The sequence below is a fragment of the Notechis scutatus genome, chromosome 2 (genome assembly GCF_049901735.1).
Source record: "Notechis scutatus isolate UNSWTSFEM ecotype Mainland chromosome 2, rNotScu1.2, whole genome shotgun sequence".
Taxonomy (NCBI): Eukaryota; Metazoa; Chordata; class Lepidosauria; order Squamata; family Elapidae; genus Notechis; species Notechis scutatus.
Genome location: NC_142010.1, coordinates 207,230,118 through 207,248,113, shown reverse-complemented (window position 1 = coordinate 207,248,113; position 17,996 = coordinate 207,230,118). Strand labels below are relative to the sequence as shown.

General features: G+C 36.0%; 1 protein-coding gene across 8 annotated transcripts in view; it reads right to left on the bottom strand.

Annotated features, from left to right (window-relative positions):
- Nucleotides 1-17,996, bottom strand: part of ERCC6L2 (ERCC excision repair 6 like 2) — a 61,527-nt gene that overhangs the window by 13,314 nt on the left and 30,217 nt on the right. For 7 of the 8 annotated variants that reach the window (XM_087957922.1, XM_087957921.1, XM_087957924.1 and 4 more), the window contains 8 exons: nt 16,818-16,889; nt 15,501-15,646; nt 13,141-13,236; nt 12,951-13,050; nt 9,987-10,139; nt 9,260-9,331; nt 6,827-7,979; nt 6,299-6,453 (listed from right to left, as the gene is read on the bottom strand). In XM_087957922.1, coding sequence (XP_087814048.1) covers nt 6,299-6,453; nt 6,827-7,979; nt 9,260-9,331; nt 9,987-10,139; nt 12,951-13,050; nt 13,141-13,236; nt 15,501-15,646; nt 16,818-16,889 — 1,947 coding nt within the window. The remainder of the gene's footprint in view (nt 1-6,298; nt 6,454-6,826; nt 7,980-9,259; nt 9,332-9,986; nt 10,140-12,950; nt 13,051-13,140; nt 13,237-15,500; nt 15,647-16,817; nt 16,890-17,996) is intronic. The other variant, XM_087957927.1, reaches the window with a different exon arrangement.

The window sequence follows — 17,996 nt, the reverse complement described above, 5'->3', positions numbered from 1 at the left end:
TTCAATGACTGTGGGATTACTGTGCTTGATTGGCCAGCAAACTTGCCTGACCTGCACCCCATAGAGAATCTATGGGGCATTGCCAAGAGAAAGATGAGAGACATGAGACCAAACAATGCAGAAGAGCTGCAGGCCGCTATTGAAGCATCCTGGTCTTCCATAACACCTCAGCAGTGCTACAGGTTGATAGCTTCCGGCCATGCCACATTGAGGCAGTAATTGCTGCAAAAAGGGCCCAAACCAAGTACTGAGTACATATGCATGCTTATACTTTTCAGACGTCTGATATTGTTCTATGTACAATCCTTGTTTTATTGATTACATGTAATATTCTAATTTTCTGAGATTGTGGATTTGGGGTTTTCATGAGCTGTAAGCCATCATCATTACAATTATGACAAATCACAGCTTGAACTATCTTGCTTTGCATGTAATGAGTCTATCTCATATATTAATTGCACCTTTTAAGTTGCATTATGGAAATAAATGAACTTTTGCACGATATTCTAATTTTTTGAGTTTCACCTGTAGATACCAGAAATTAATTCAGTTTTCTGTATGAGCTCATTTTCTACTAATATTCATTTTAATTTCCCTAGTGTACACTACTCTAGATAGATATTTTAACATTATGATTTAGCAATATAGGTTTGAATCCTTTGTTATTTTGCATTTTTAGTGAAAATCTGTGAATCACATTTAATCATTTCCTTAGGTAGCCTTATTTTCTCATTAGTTCCCCTCGATATTACTGGTTAACTATGCTTGTCAACCTCTTAGCCTTGATAACTCTTTCCTGAAATTTCATTTATCAAAGTTTCTTTTAAAACAAGAATTGTGATCTTCCAGAAAGTAACAACCTTCCCTTTTCAAATTCCCTCATACAAGTTCCCACCATTTTTAAAAAGCATTATTTTAACTCAAATATGAATATACTAATCTCCTGTGGCAGTTAAACATAATTGCAATCTTATAGCGCTGTGCTTATCTTTCGTACCTTTTAACTAATATAGTACATTCTAGGCATTGCTTGGTATTCAGTCTACTCTTGCTTCCCTTCTGGTTGGTTCCATGACTAGGATATAATCGCTTAAAATCTCTTTAAAAATTAAACCTCTTTGGAATGGTGGTTTCTGTGGTATTGATTAAAATCACATATCACTACAATTACTTCCCCTCTGAAAGCCTCCCTCATTGCCATAGCCATTTCAAAATCACCCATTTTCACTGAGGAAGTAAACAATGCATCAAGAAGTAAACAGAGGACATGAAAATTAGCCTTACACATAAAAATATAGAATTAAAGATTGCAAAGAGATTATTAGGTTTGCTAAAGTAAGAGGCAAAGATGATAAATAAAATCACCAAGCAATTTTTTCCACCAAGATTGAGGTTTCATTTCCAGTAAAGAACTCCTACTCAATAAATATAGAAGAAACATAAAACATGAGACATGGATCTCATTCCATAAATGGAAAGGAGTGGGAGACAGATATTCCTTCAACAAAACATGATTCCTACCAATCACTGTGATTCTGCAAACTGCTTCTCATCTATCAAATTCTGTACCTGTCAACAGTGGTGTCCCCCAAGGCAGTGTTCTAGGACCAACTCTTTTCATACTCTACATAAATGACCTCTGTGATCATATTAAAAGCAACTGCTCTCTTTGCTGATGATGTAAAGCCATTCAACACCACAGACAATACTGCTACCCTTCAAAAAGACCTTGACTGTGTATCAGAATGGTCAAACAAATGGCAACTTCAAATCTCAACAAATAAATGCTCTGTCTTACATATTGGCAAAAAAAAAAAATCAGAAAATAAAATACAGGCTGAATAGTCAAGACCTTGTTGATGATCCAAACTCTGTCAAGGACCTTGGAGTACTCATCTCTAATGATCTAAGTCCTAGAGCCCACTGTAATTACATAGCCAAAAAGGCATTAAGAGTTGTTAACCTAATCTTACGTAGCTTTTTCTCTGGTAATATTACACTACTAACTAGAGCATACAAAACATTTGCTAGACCAATACTTGAATACAGCTCATCAGTCTGGAACCCACATTACATATCTGATATTAACTCAGTTGAGAAAGTCCAGAAATATTTCACAAGAAGAGTTCTCCACTCCTCTATTCATTGCAGAATACCTTATGCCACCAGACTTGAAATTCTAGACCTAGAAAACCTAGAACTACGCCGCCTTCGGTCCGATCTAAGTATAGTATATAAAATCATACATTGCAATGTCCTATCTGTCAGTGAATACTTCAGCTTCAACCATAATAATACAAGAGCAAACAATAGATACAAACTCAAGGTTAATCGCATCAAACTTGATTGCAGGAAATACGACTTCAGCAACAGAGTGGTCAATGTCTGGAGACTCTACCTGACTCTGTGGTTTCTTCCCCAAACCCCAAAAACTTTAACCTTAGACTGTCTACTATTGACCTCACCCCTTTCCTAAGAGGTCTGTAGGGGGCATGCATAAGTGCACCAATGTGCCTACCGTCCCTGTCCTACTGTTTCTTTTATTTTTTTATTTTTCTTATATGTATCCATGTATTCATAACTATGTTTTTACTTATACCTGTTATCTTGTAAGCTATTGACAAACCAAATAAATAAATAAAATAAAAAATAAATCTAAGTCCAACATGATTATAGCCTCACAAACAAGAACCACCAGAATGAAACAACAATTACAAAATGCTACAACACAAATATTTCCCATACCAGTGAAGTGAGTGAACTAGAACACAAGGGAAGATGGAAAAGTAGGAATCAACACAAAGGGAAAATCTCAAGGCCACAGTAAGAATTGTGGAGGCAAAGAAGCATGTGAGCCAGACTATGAACCGAAAAAAGGCTTCTTGCTTTATCTGCTTTGATAGCTTTTGCAAACCTCCATGAATTGTAGGGTTTTATTCTCTATTAGATACTATCTTTTATTTATTTTTTACTACAAATCTACCCCCAACTGTAGACCAGATAATGATGAATTTGAACTTTTTTACAGTGAACTTTGAGGTGCTGTCAAGCAAATACCAAAAAAGGATCTTTTACATATTATGGGCGATTTCAGTGCAAAGCTAGGACAAGGAGAAGTTTCAAGATAGTAGGCATGTTTGGAGCTAGGTGAACATTATAAAGCCACAAGTGACATGTGTTTATATATACAAACAAGTGACACATAGGCAGCACCAAACAGACAACATTAAAATCAGATAGGCTTCATTGTATGCTAACAACAGTGGAAAGGTTCAATTGCATCTGTTAAAACACTTCCTAATAATGATTGCAGCTCTGACCATTAGCTATCAATGGCTAGCTGAAGCTCAAACTGTGCAAAGTGAAGATAATCTCCAAAAATTCAATGTGAACAACATATCTCCATTTTGAGCCTCTGAATTTAGAATGGAACGACCCTAATAAACAGTGACAATAGATCCAAGGTGACATCATGGAAATTGCTGGAAAATATGTGTCACACCAAAAACCAAAGAGAATGAACAAGTGACTATCTGATGATACCATCAAAATAGCTGATCAGTGAAGAGCGGCCAAAGCCAAAGGTAATAAAGACAAAGTGAAAAAGCTGAATGACCATGAAGCTACTAAAGACAAAAATAGGCAGTGGGAGAAGCAATGCCAACATCTGGAAGAAGCTAATAGGAAAAGACATACTAAGATCATGCTTGCTGTAGTCAAAATGATGCAATTCAGCTTTTCAGCATGACAAGCAGAGGTGGTATTCAGCAGGTTCTGACCAGTTCTGGAGAACCGGTAGCAGAAATTTTGAGTACTTCGGAGAAACGGCAAATATCACCTCTGACTGGCCCCGCCCCCATGTATTGTCTGCCTCCCGAGCCCCAGCTGATCAGCTGGGTCTTCTTTTGTTGCCCTGCACAGGAGAAAAGAGCTGGAAAGCAGGTTAGTGGGGGTGGGGAGGGAATGTGATTTTGCAGTACCCTTCCCCTGCCATGCCCATCAAGCCACACCACGCCCACCAAGCCACGCTCACAGAAAAAAAAAATTGAATCCCACCACTGGTGACAAGGAACTGTTAAAGCCACAACGGAAATGTACCAAGTGACCAGCAGAAAATCAAGGACAGTTGAAAAGAATATACAGCAGTTTGACTTACCGTCGTGATGACAATGATGACAGCCCCATTAATAAAGAATCAAAAATCTTGAAAATAGTAGAATGGGCCATAGGGAAATTGCCAAACTATAAAGCCCCAAGTGTTAATGGAATACCTGCAGAATTACTAAGACTAGTGCCATTTAATATTATCATTCCCCTGTGTCAAGAGATATGGATTACATGTCAATGGCCTCAGGACTGGAAAAGATCTGGTTTTATTCCATTAATAAAGAAAAGTGATTGCTCCAACCATTGCACAGTTGCATTGATTTCTCATGCAAGCAAGATTCTGTTAAAAAATCATTAAACAGAAGCTACAAAAGTCATTGATCAAGAGTTACCTGATGTACAAGCTGGTTTTAAAATGGGCTCAGCACTCATGATTACATTGCCAATGTTAGATGGATTATGGAACAGGCATGTGAATATCAAGAGGATCTTATATGTGCTTTACTGATTACAGAAAAGCTTTTGACTGTGTAGAACAAAATAAGATATGGACAGTTTTGCATGATCTTGATATCCCAACTTGCCTGATCAGACTCATCAGACTACTGTACACTAATCAGGAGGCAACAGAGAGAGAACACTTTATAGGCACTCCAATCCAGGAATCATTCAACAACTTATTCTGAGTTTTGCCTATAGGAGAGGCCTTGAAATCAAATAAAATTCTAATTTAAAGTCAGTAAAGACCACATCAGGAAGTGTCTGGATCTTTCACTATCTTGAGCTTCATTTAATGCTAATCAATGCAGAGCTTTTCAAACTACATTTTCCAAATCTGGGTTTTTAAGATGCCTGTAATTTTGCTACTTCAAGACAGAATGTGATGAAATTCACAGCATTAACATGCCCATATAGTGGCATATATCTATGCTGGGGTTTTTTTTTGCAAAGGGAAGGGGGAAAAATATCTCCCTGTCACTGAAGGACTGATAATCTTTTCTAGATTATTTCATTCTATCTCAAGACACAGGATTTCACTGGATCTCCCTATTGATTTTCCTTCCTTTCTCCAATAGTTTCAACTTTTCAGGGAGAAGCTTCAAGAAATTAATTGACATTACAGTGTTTGTAATGCAGCAATTGCCAATATAGCCAGTAGACAGACTCTATATCAGGCTTGTCCAACCCGCGGCCCACGGAGCCGCATGCGCCAGGTGGCCTGCGTGTGTCACATTGCTGGCCCACCCCAACCTTCATGAAAGATCCAGCGAGGAGGAGGAGGAGAGGTGGCGAGGCGGGCGGCGAGCAACAGAAAAGGCGGGCAGCCGCAGCCCAGAAGTCCCGCCCGCCACCTCCTGCCTTGCCGCCCGCCAACACCCGCACAGCTGCCTGCCTGCCCCGCTGCTGCTTCTGCCCCCCTGCCGCCGCCTCTGCTTAGCTGCCCCGCCCGCCCCGCTGCTGCACATTGCAGGAGAGGGTGGCGTGGTGGGCGGGCGGAGCAACAGAAAAGGCGGGCAGCCGCCTTCTAATGTGGCCCAGGGAAGGTGAAAGGTTGGACACCCCTGCTCTATATAATGTCTCAGTGAGTCACGAAAGCGGAGAAATGAAGAAGACAAAAGGGGTTTTGAAGGAAAGGACTGTAAGCTGTAGACTAAAGGACCAAATATAATATAACAGGCTTGTCAAGATTATACAATAGGACAGCTGATACAAATTTAAGAATCACATATGACATTCATCAAAAAAACTAAAAAAGATTTCTGCTATAGCTGTAACCTTTTAACTCACAAGACCTAAAGTTGTATTTTGATTAAAAGATGGAGAGAAGGGGAAATTACAGAAAAAACATATCGATTTAAGTTTCTGATTTAACATGTGAAATAGCTATGTGGAGGTTCCTTTCTGATTTTTTTAACTGCAGCAAAAGGATATATGCCATATCCTTGGCATACCTGACATATACTGTTAAGTATTTCTCAGTGAAACTTCCATAATAATTTTCTTACTCCCTCGGTATAGAAATAGCAACACTCACTTTGTTAAGTGTCTGCTGTAGGCACCATTTTCCAGGAACTGTGCCTTTGATCACTCACGGTGGTCAACAATGAAAAGCCATGTTTAAAAAGGAAAATACTGAGGTTAAAGAACAACAATAGCAAAAGAAACACACTTCTCAGTTCCTGCTCTTTACCTTGGCTCTGCATACTGCTATGTTTGCTGGGAGCTGGGAAAATTGTTGTAGTTCAAAAACATCACGGACTGCCCAATGACTCATTTTATTTTCAGCTTTGCTTGGGCCAACCACATGTTGGTTTGAATGAACATATGGAACTTCAGCAACATTATCTGATAATTGAAACAGAATACAGAAATTATTGGTTTAAGATTGCAATATGATTGACTTGTAGATGGATGTTCCATTAAAATTAAATTCCTCACAAAATCTCAAGGTTAATTTTCATTACTACAGATTCAAAAATTCTAAAGATTCTAGTTAGCTAATGGTACATTTTAATCTCTCAAGTTTAAATATTTAGCAATTTGAAAAAAAAATGTAAACTTTATATTTCATTAGTAAAGAGAAATGTTTTGTTTCCCTTGTAGTTAGCTTAACTTATAATAATTTATGGGACAATACAGAAGGATGGAAAGTTGAGACAACCTGAGTCAAAATGGTAATTTTCTAGAAACAAATCCTTTGTGAAATAAATATAATTACCAAAAAGTCCATCCAATGATCCTATTTTTTGTCCTTGGCCTGAGGATGACTCTTTGCTTAGAGAAGACTGCCATCTGCTAGAATTACTGTGTGTTCTCAATGTCATAGAAGGAAAATTGAGATATGGTGAGAACCTGGATATCATTTCAATTCCATTCCTATTACCCTTTAGCATTAGTTTTTTTGTACTAGCATTAACCTTCTTAACTGGAAAATGTTCTTCTTCTGATGAATATTCCTCTATAATCTGAGAATCAGCATTGCTTTCTTTCCTACTTGGACTGCATCTATGAACAACAGTTGTAGAAGACTTATTTCTTTCCTTGTTCTGGAATTGTTTTTGTTTCATAGTGCTGGTAAATTTCTGCTTTCCTGAAATGGACATCTCAATATCTTCAGATTCGTCACTAACATCACTTACTTCATTCCTAGCTGTTATCTTTTGGATGTTTTCAAATGGTTTTATTTTACTGAAAGGCAGAACATTCACATCACTCTCCTCGGAAGTCAAATGTTTTTGCAATGGTTTAAGTAAATGCATCTTTTCTGCAGCTAAAACATCACAGGTTCTGTCTGTCTCTTGAAATACTTTAATAGATTCCTGACCTTTAGGAAATTGGGAAGGAAAGATAATATCATTTTCACTTGAGCTGTCTTCAATGTCCATAACTATTCCATCTTTATTTGAATTATGCATGTTTTTCAATTGATCCTTTTCTTCCTCAAAGCATGGTAAAACAGGAGAAGCCCTATTTGCTATTTCACCATATTTTTCTTGTCTTTTCATACTCATTGTTGCCAGCAAGGTTTTCTTACATCCTGAAATGGTCCTGCCTTCAATTTTCACAGAACCATCATTCTGGGCCTTTCCTCTGGATTTCTCTCTCATAAATCTGTGATGAGCATTTTCATCAATAGACATCTCGATGCAACCGCCATCCTCAGCTATCCTAGTTTTCTTTTCTAGAAGTTTAGGAAATCCACACTGCTGTAAACTGAGCTGTCCCTCTGCAACTTTGTCATGTTTTGCTTTGTAATTTCTCTTCCTTATTGCTTGGACTTCATGCTCCTCATCACTGAAGTCACTGGGACACTCAAGTCCTTCCTTTTCTAATGGGTTTGTATCTTGATCTTCATAATCACACTCTGTCTCCTATATAAAAGAAGCCACTAGTTTAAAATGTTTCATTAAATATCACTGATAATAATCAGCCCTTAAAAAATACGTAGCTGCCATAAAAGTATTTGTCAGTGCTTAAAAGCCATATCATGATTTTTAATATGTGAAGTATATCCTGGCTATCATCTCTTGGGTTGGTTTTGTAGATCAGCGATGAAGAGGGGTTATTTTTCTAATTTCTCTTTTCACGTGTAGCTCCCTGAAAAAAATAACTTCAAGAGTTGGGAGATACAGTGAAATATGTTGGCAGTTTCATAGGGAGATGGAGAGAAAAGTGACAGTATCAAAAACAGAATTGTCTCGGTTTTTTTGGCAGGTTGTCTTGCGTTCATTGGCTATGCCTGCATTCAGCCTGCACTTATATTAAACAGGTATGGACTGTTGTGGAAAAGAAAATCCTTAGAAACTATTCAAATTCTTGGGATAACCATGTAACAACAAAAAAGCTACCTGTTATTTATTTACTTCATCATAGCTTCCACAGTTAATCTTTCAAGATTTTTTTCTTTTTGTGCAAAATAACAATGTATAAATAATCCCCTTGACTCCAAATATAAACAATATAAACTCTAAAGTCAAGGGGGTTACTTCAGATAAACTTTGCAAATGTTCTCATGATACAGCTCTTGAAAGTTATTATTTTCTAGTAGAAATCATATATCAGACCCTCTATATTTCATGGAACTACTTGTGCAAGTTGCTGTCAATATATCATTATAAATTCTCACTTCTATTACTAGACTGAACATTCTGAATTCTAAATTTTAGTAGAGGAGGAAAACGTTCTCCTGCTCTTGAACTGAAGCACAATCATGATATTAAGACAGTAAAAGACAAAATAACAAATGTAGTTTATTACACCATAGTTACATCAAATGCTTCACCCTTTGTTATTTAACTTTTAAGAACCATCTTAACTGGCTGTACATTAATTTTGTTATGAGATATCTCTGTATTAGCTAGTACCGCTTAAGCTGTGCTCTACAGTGCCATGTAATACTGATCTAATACTATTCATACCTTTTCATGAACCAGATTCAAAACCTGTCAAAGGAACTGGAAAATAAACTTTGTATATTATAATGCAAGCAAAAAGCATTGAATTCAGAATATCAATGGCCTCACATTCCTAATATTTCTTTCTAATTCTTCCTGTTTTCTTCAGATTTTATTTGTAGAAGGAAATGTTATAAATCACATTTACAAAAACATTATACAACATGTTTCGTGATATTATTATTTATTATTTCTACCTCATGAGGCTGGGATCCCTCTTTCAACCATGTAGCAGCTGTCATGACACCAGCTTCTACTTGGCCTTCTCTCTATAAAACAGCAAAACAATTTTAAATAAGTCAATCCCTGAGTTGGTGTACAAATTCAGACTATGTCACTAAATTGTATACTAATAGTATAAACATTCTGACTTTATTTCCTATGTAAGAAATCTGATTTCAATTTGTGCTCAAGGAATGGGAATAGGGAATATCAATTGACACATTTACTAAAGTCTGAAAAGATTGTCAAAGTACCAGCTCAATAAAAGGGAACTTCCTAAGTTTTCTAATTTCAATGTTTGATGTAAGAATAAATTCCCATAGCCCTAAGGATTATAACCCACCCAAAATAGAAATCTGGCAGAAATAAAACAAGGGGATATGTAATAAAATGTCCCAGAAGAGAGTGGGTGATTGAGTGGCTGACATCCTGAGCAAGGAAATAAACAAATCATAAAGATGAAGATAAAGAAAAGAATTATGTATTCACATTCCCCAGTAGGGTAAATCTGTACAGTTAAAATTAAGTGAATGGAAAAATGCTATTGTAATAAACTGAACTATTTTCATGCAATGAGAATTTGTGATTTTATCATAGTGAATATTCTTTTGAATTTTCTAATAAGTTATTATTCAGTAACATAAAAAATGAATAGGGTGGGTAAATCAAAATATTCAGACAGCCCAAATAAAAGCACAGCACCTCTAGAATCTCTTTTGTAAGACAGGATCCATGGTCTTGAAATCTGAAAAGATTACGAATCCCAAAAAGTTCTCCTTGATGCTCTCTGGATCCTTGAACCGCCTTGAAATATCGCTTGGCATTTTTACTTCCAATCGCTACACAATGCAGTTGCTAAAACAGAGTAACACGCACATTTCAAATGCACATGCCAGTAATGTTGCAGAATTTCCAAACACGCACGGTACCAAAACAGGTTTATGGAAAGCAAGCAGAATGTCCAACAAGGAAATAATACATTTTTATTTTCCCCGGTGGATTTGATATTGTTCTACCACACTAGCGTATAGCACAGCATAGGTGTGATCTTTCCTATTATTTTGTATAATATATGAAATTAATAAATCTATTAAAAATCTGTTACAGAGACATACTGTTCAGGGCATAATTATCATCATTATCAGTATCTTCACCACTGCAATATTTTATTAGCTAGAATAGCAAATGATATTAACATACTAGATAAAGCTCACCTGCTTACTGTCAAGTAAGTATTATTTAAGCTAGGTCACAGAAAGGCCATGAAAATGGTCCCCATGTACTATAATCCAGGTTTTCCTTTGCTAGAGCAAGAGCCCACTTCCTCCTAATCCCTCTGCTTCTGATCTAAGATGCTCTGTGGAAGGAATGGCTTTGAAAAGGGAGCAAGTGAAGCAGATGTATCATACATTGCCTGCCTCTGATATAAGATGGCAAAGACAGCATCCCTAACCTATACATTCAATAACTTCAACAATTACAACTAAAATAGACTGCATAAATATGGAAAAATTTTAGATTGGTCATCAGCCAAAATCTATGTCACATAGCATAATTTAATCCAGTAAATTGTATAACCGTGACACAACTTTAAAGCTCCCAAATTATTCTCCCTCCACCATGTAAAGTGGGAGCACTGAGGATCACATAAAAGCTTTATATTTTGACAAATTCAGATATTGTGTAGATTCTAGATACTATATGTGATCTTCTATGACAGTGATCTTCTTTCCCAGTCCTGAACCCTAATGAGCACAACAGTACTCATTTCTGTGGGTAGTATTCTCCAGTTTTCTTTTTTGTGGTCTGTGCTGGAAACTACCCCAGCAGCCTGTTGTCCTCCAGCTGTGATGGATTATACTACTTGGAGATGATGAGAGTTGAAATCCAACATAGCTGGAGGATATCAGAAGTCTGATTTAGAAGGATCAAAATTCAGACTGCGTGAATATATCACGTTTATGGTTGAGGCATGGAATTTTAGGATGTCAGCTGAGGAGCAGAACAGGAACTGGAAGGTAGAATACGAGAAAGAAGGAATAGACATTCTTAAATCCTTAATAGTTAACAGTAAATATCCTAGATGAGAGATGTCAGCAGTGAGATCAAGTAATCCCTACCTGCACTTTACAAGAATATTTCAGAAGAAGCATAATAGCTTCTTCCTCTCCCCTTTATTCTACAGATAAATAAAACACTCAAGATGTGCATTGACCGAGCACTATAAAGCGCAGCAGGAAAAAAATCTCCTGGAGACACGGCAAAAAAAGCATCCTTTCTCCTTTCTGCAGGTATAAATTTAATAGCCAGCAGGGATATACTTCAGGATCTGTCAACAGAGAGGCAATCTGTCAAGCTGTATATTGTAACCCCTATATAAGTCAAATGCAAAGATCACATTCGACAACCAGATTCAGAGCTTGGGATGGTGTTTTTTTTCTTCCTCCTCTGTTGCACTCTAAATCCTTGATGGCTTCATGATTTGTTTTTGCATCAGAAAAGCAGTTTGATTATTACTGGACAATATTTAAATTGAAAATGGGAGAGTTTTCTTTGCCTGTTGGCTGCCCTTGGAGAAATTGCCCCTTTTCCTGGCTTTGCAAGATAGCCATTGGAGGAGGGGGTATGTGTGTCAAGATAAAATACATCTGAGCTAAGAAGGCATTAAAAATGCAGGTATATAAGTAATTCTCGACTTACGACCACAATTGAACACAGCATTTATGTTGCTGAGAAATTTGTTAAGTGAGTTTTGCCCTACTTTATGACTTTTCTTGCCACATTTGTTAAATGGATCATTGCATTGTTGTTAAATTAGTAACGCAGCCGTTAACTGAATCTGTCAGGTCGCAAAAGATGATCACGTGACCCTGGGATACTGCCATTGTCATAAATATGAGTCAAGCATCTGAATTTTGATCACGTGACTACAGGGATGCTGCAATGGTTGCAAAGTTTGAAAAATGGTCATTAAGTCACTTTTTTGTGTGACTTCAAGCAGTCGCTAAATGAATTGTTGTAAGTCGAGGACTACCTATAGTATGCTGATATTGGGAAGACTATTACATTTCTTAAATTCATAACAAAATCATGCCATTCTTCACCTATGGCTGGAAAGAGATTCGGGATTAACAGACTTTGTGTTTTCAGAACTGGGGTAGAAGAAAGTTCAGAACGGGATGGGAGAGCCATCATTCTTTGTCCTAAATGCCGATATCTTTCATTGACTAACACATTCACAATCTACAACTTTCCACCAACGAGTGCTTTTAAAACTACATCTCTAAGAGCCTGAAAATTCCCTGAGTTTTGGGACTCTTGTCTACTGAAGAAATGTTGAAATTTAAAAGTTTCCATAATCTCTTGTGCCACTTCGGCTAGCCCAACAAATATATTGTGATTGTGGGTATAGTAATGAAATAAAATTAGATTTTTTTCATTAAATGCATTTGGGTGAATGGCAGAATTTCTTTTCCTTAACAATATACAGTAGAGTGCAGAAATGCTGAATTTTATGAATCAGAATTAAATTAATCCAAAAGCTATCAAACCAAGCTAAAGATTACAGAGGTGTATTTGGTTGACTTCCCCTCTCCAACAAACAGGCCAAGTTATAGCAATATATTAAGAAACCAATATGACTGCAAATATAATGAAAACTTTTACCTGTTTGTAAATCTGTCGTAAGTACATCATCTCTTCCACAGTCCCCAAAGAAATTAGCCGAAATACTTTCACATTCCTACGCTGGCCAATTCTGTATGCTCTGCAAAATCATTATTTTCAAGATTAAAATAAAGATGAACTTCCCAACCATAGAAAGAAAACATTTAACAATTTAACAATTAGAATGTACCTGTCAATGGCTTGAAGATCATTAGCTGGATTCCATGTTGGATCAAACAGTATAACTATATTAGCACCAACAAAATTAAGACCCAATCCACCAGCCCTTTATAATAAGGAAAAGAAATGTAAATAGTAAGGAACAAATACAAGAGTAGAAAACAATGTGTACCATATAGTACTCCTGCTCTATTTTTTTTCCTCTTTACAAATTAATGACAATTTCACAATTATCAGCAACTAAAATATGGCAACAAAACTAAACAAAAGTACAAGGTAGTTCTTTATTATAGACAAATATTGCAGTTCCATAGTCAATCAAGATTTTCCTAGAACCATTTGAGTATCACTTCCATAATTCACATCCTGATGGGAAAACCGTAGCCATTTTTACAGTAACATATAAAGATATATAACTTGACTAACAACATAAAGTTTACATTCTTCACCAATTTATGTGGGGAAAACTTAACATTTATATTAAATTTATTACTCTATTTAAAGAAAAACTATTCTGCCAAGAATGTACCATTCTTCCATTTTATACCAGGGGATGTTATTCATGTTCATTTCAGTTACCAATTAAAAACTCAAGAAATAAAGTTATCTCAATCTTCTATTTTTCATGTTTCCTTTCCACCATTTTTAAATTGGGAAAAAATAGGCCACATAAGCAATTGTGATGCATTATAATTTTACATTAAACTACTTAGCAAGAATACAGGGATGGTATCAGAATGGATAGCAATGATGCACTTAAGCGAGAACTGGGATTTTCATCACCTGTTTCATAGCATAATTTTCATTTTTTTGTAGGTACCTCTACAACTAAGTTAATTGTTATTGACAAGTCTTACTGACACATTAAGATAACTTATAATCTTTAGTGCAGAAATGTCAATGTAACATTACCATGTGATAGGTTTTCCTTTTTTAAAAATCAGAGCACTATACTGAGTGTTGTTGTTTTTTACAATTATTTTGAAGCAGTATCATTTCTGAGTAAATTTAGAAGAATATATCTAAAATAGTTTATAAAAAACTTTAACATATAACAGTGTTTTTCTTCTTTGGTACTTAGCTCCAATAACTTTTAGCTGAATAATCTTGTTGTGCCTTAATGGGAAAAAGAGATTACTCTTCCTACTAAAGGTTTCCTCTCATCAAATCATGCCTTCAAAATAGTATTATCAGAATTATAATAGATACCAGCAGAAATCTCTTACAGACTACCGAATCACTGATGGACTTTGTATGAGCTTTGTATAAGCCAAACAGTGGCTACTTTTCCTGATATAATACATTATGTAGCTGTGTTCTAAAGTCTGTAAGCTACTAAGTATTTGGCTTAGGAAACCAAAACTCATCTAAACTGAACTAAAAAGCAATTTGATTATTTACAGTATATGTGTTGCTTTGTCTTGAAGCTAAAAAGTCTGTCCTTAATTAGAAGATTGAAACAGAGAGTACACTGGAGCCATAGATGTAGTTGGTTTTGCACACATAAACCTTGCTGGAAATTAATCAGCATTATAAAACAGGGAATAGAGGGAGGACAAGACCTGTAGTAGAAAAGAGAATGGCTTATGGAGACTGATTATCTATCATACTACAGAAGCATATGCGACACTATAACTTTCAACATCTCTCATCACTGAACATCAAGCTAGAACTGTTAGTATAAGTAGTTCAGGAGCTTCTAGTAGATGCAGGTTCTTTATGTTTAGCTTTTATTTGATGTAGTTTAAGAAAACTGGTACTCCATATGGTCTAGGTATGGTGTCACAGAAATGTAAATTAGGCATTATATTGCAAGAGAAGCTGTATTATGCACTAAAAGTAGTTAATTGCCCTACATTAATATACTAATAGCTGTAGTTTGTGTTAATTCTTTTGACTTTGTTTACTTGTCTATAGGCTTCAAATAGACTATTAGACTATTTGAATATATATTTCAAAAATTGTGCATAAATTATCTCGATTCTGATTTGTGTATCTGTCTATTGGCTTCATTCAAGTACAGTTTAATATAACATCTTTCAAAACTTGTGCATAGTTATTTTAATTCTAAAGCCAATATAAAACTCTTATTTATTTAACAATATTCATCGCTAGTTTCAGATATCAGATTTAAACCCAGGAAGGGAGAAGAATTTAAAAAAAAACATGGTAATACATAAGCACTTGATTCATTTCTAACTTCTACCCTCAGAGTTTTGAGTGATGAAGTCTACTTCCCAGTTTTATAGTAGCTGACAGTAATATTATTGCTTCTTCCCAAGGAGGTGACAAAGGCAAGATCAATCAAGAGTGTAATAAATTTGCAGTACATTTCTATTCTAGACAGAAGCAGACATGGTGTTCTCTTACATTGTAGAAACCAGGCAAATATTAACTTCTTCCATGCTGTTGAACTCTTTTACTATTTTGACTCTATCCTCTGCCTTTGTATTGCCATCGAGTCTTCTGTAATCTAGCCCAGATGCCATGCAATATTGTTCCAGAACATCAAGTAACTAATGGAAAAGGCAGTAATTAAACAATTAAAAAACAACTACTAGCTCCTAATAACCTGTTTTTTTTTTCATCATCATTCCAAAATCGCACATACTGGCTTAAAAGAAATATTTCTCATTTCCATTGTTTGTATTTATTATATTAGTATTAATTTTTAAATTTTCCCACTCTCTAGCATGTAATATAACAATGTTGTAATTTAACAATGTTGTCACATACATTTACATCAGAATTTGTAAAAACCAGACAATTATGTGTAGAATTTCTACTTTGCAGCATTTGGGACTTACGACATGGCTATTACTGCTTTATCTTGATTGCTACGTCATATCCCAAAAATGGAAAAGCAGGAATTCCACGCAGCAAAACCAAAGTGTTTGGCCTTAGTTAGAAGCACAATCTTATATATGTCCTGGGGTTCAATAGGGATTATTTCCAAGGAAACAGCTATTAACTTTTATATTTAACAAGTGATTCATGTATTAGTCACTTTTCTTGAAGAAATATGCTCAGTTTTAGAAATGTATTATATCTACATGATGATCCTCATATTATGATGTACACATTTTGATTTTATTGCATGAACCAAGGAATGTAAGAAGGATCTTGCTGAATTAAAGCCAAGGTCTCATAAATCCAGGATCTGCAATGTACAGGGGCCAACAATATAATATACTGGGGATCTTAAAACCGCAAACAGGAGTATAATCTTCTTTAATACCCTCTGGCAGTTGAAGATATTCTGCGTGGTTATTCAGGGGATGTATGCAACCATAGTAAATTTTGCTGATTTCACATATCTAAATTGATGTTCCTTTATATTTGACGTTAGTCAAGTGCATTCTACATTTTTAATATCTACTTTGTATTTCCTTTTCTTGGTTTTGAATCTGAATTATTTTCCATGAATGCTCCTAAATTTTAGTGTTTTGAGAAAATGAGGAACGAAATCTTATATGCTCATTTGGGGAGCATTTCCCAAAGAATAGATTTGTTGTTATCAGAATAGAAATGTATGATGTAAAAGGCTTTCTCTTGTGAAGAATTATAATATTTGAAGATGCTTCATTCTCTATTGTTCCATGCATAGTCATTTCAAGATAGAAAGCAGTAATCAATGAAATATAACTAATAATTCCCCGGGCCTTACATTAAGATCACATAGCTCACCTTTGTTGAAAAAGAAAAAAGAAGCACTTTATCTTTGTTTCTTCTGAAATGATTTAAAAGTTTCTGAAGGATCTGGAAGTGAACAATGGAAAATAACATTGACTAAATATAATCCCAAGTGTTTTACCGTATCTATTTTACATAATATGATATCTTTACTTTGGTCTTTAGATAAAAATACAGATACAGCAGAATCAATAAGTATCACAGAAAAAGTCTTATATCTAGAACATACAAGAACAGGGACTTCAGAGCTAAAAGATGGTTAAATAAAGCCATAAAACTGAAAACTGCATATAATGCATGAATAAAATAGTAAGTGTGTTGTATGCAACCTATAAAAAGAAATGAATTAAAAATTAAGTTGTGGCAACAGAAGCTACACCACCAAATTCTCTGGAAATAAGCACCAGCAGTATAATATCAATAGCACTTGGACTTATATACTGCTTCACAGTGCTTTACAGCCCTCTCTGAGCGGTTTACAGAGTCAGCATATTGCCCCCAACAATCTGGGTCGTCATTTTACTGACACTGGAAGGATGGAAGGCTGAGTCAATCTTGAGCCTGGTGAGATTCGGTGAAATTCAAACTGCCACACTGCTGGTAGCCAGCAGTCAGCAGAAGTAACCTGCAGTACTGTACTCTAACCACTATGTCACCATGGCTCCACACCACCATATGCATAATAGCATATGTCAAGTCTGTTTAGCTCTGGCTGGCCATCAATTCCTGATAATTTTTGATTAGTTCTGCCAAGAATTTGGCAATATTATGCGTTGAGTCAGAGATTTGTTAGGAGATCTAGATTTGCTCTGTAAACTTATAAATCTAATGAATAGTTCGAGAAGAAGGGTACTCTGGACATCTATCTAAAATGAGCAGTGTAGGAAGATGTGCCTGATAGTTCCAATTCCCCAGCATTCCAGGGACAAACTTATTGAAAGAAGATCTTCCTGTGTCTCCCATCTATCATAGCAGTAATGGCACCGCAACAAACCAGATCCTTGTGTTATCAGGGCCCTCTAGCTGTTTAAGGCAGGGGTCCCCGACCTGTGGGCGGCAGCCCACTATCAGGCCGTGTTGTGTTGGCTACCAGGCCATGTGAGTGGCTGTCCTGTGCATGTGCCAGTGCATCACGCAGGCACTAGCATCGTTGCAAGCACCACATAGGTACGT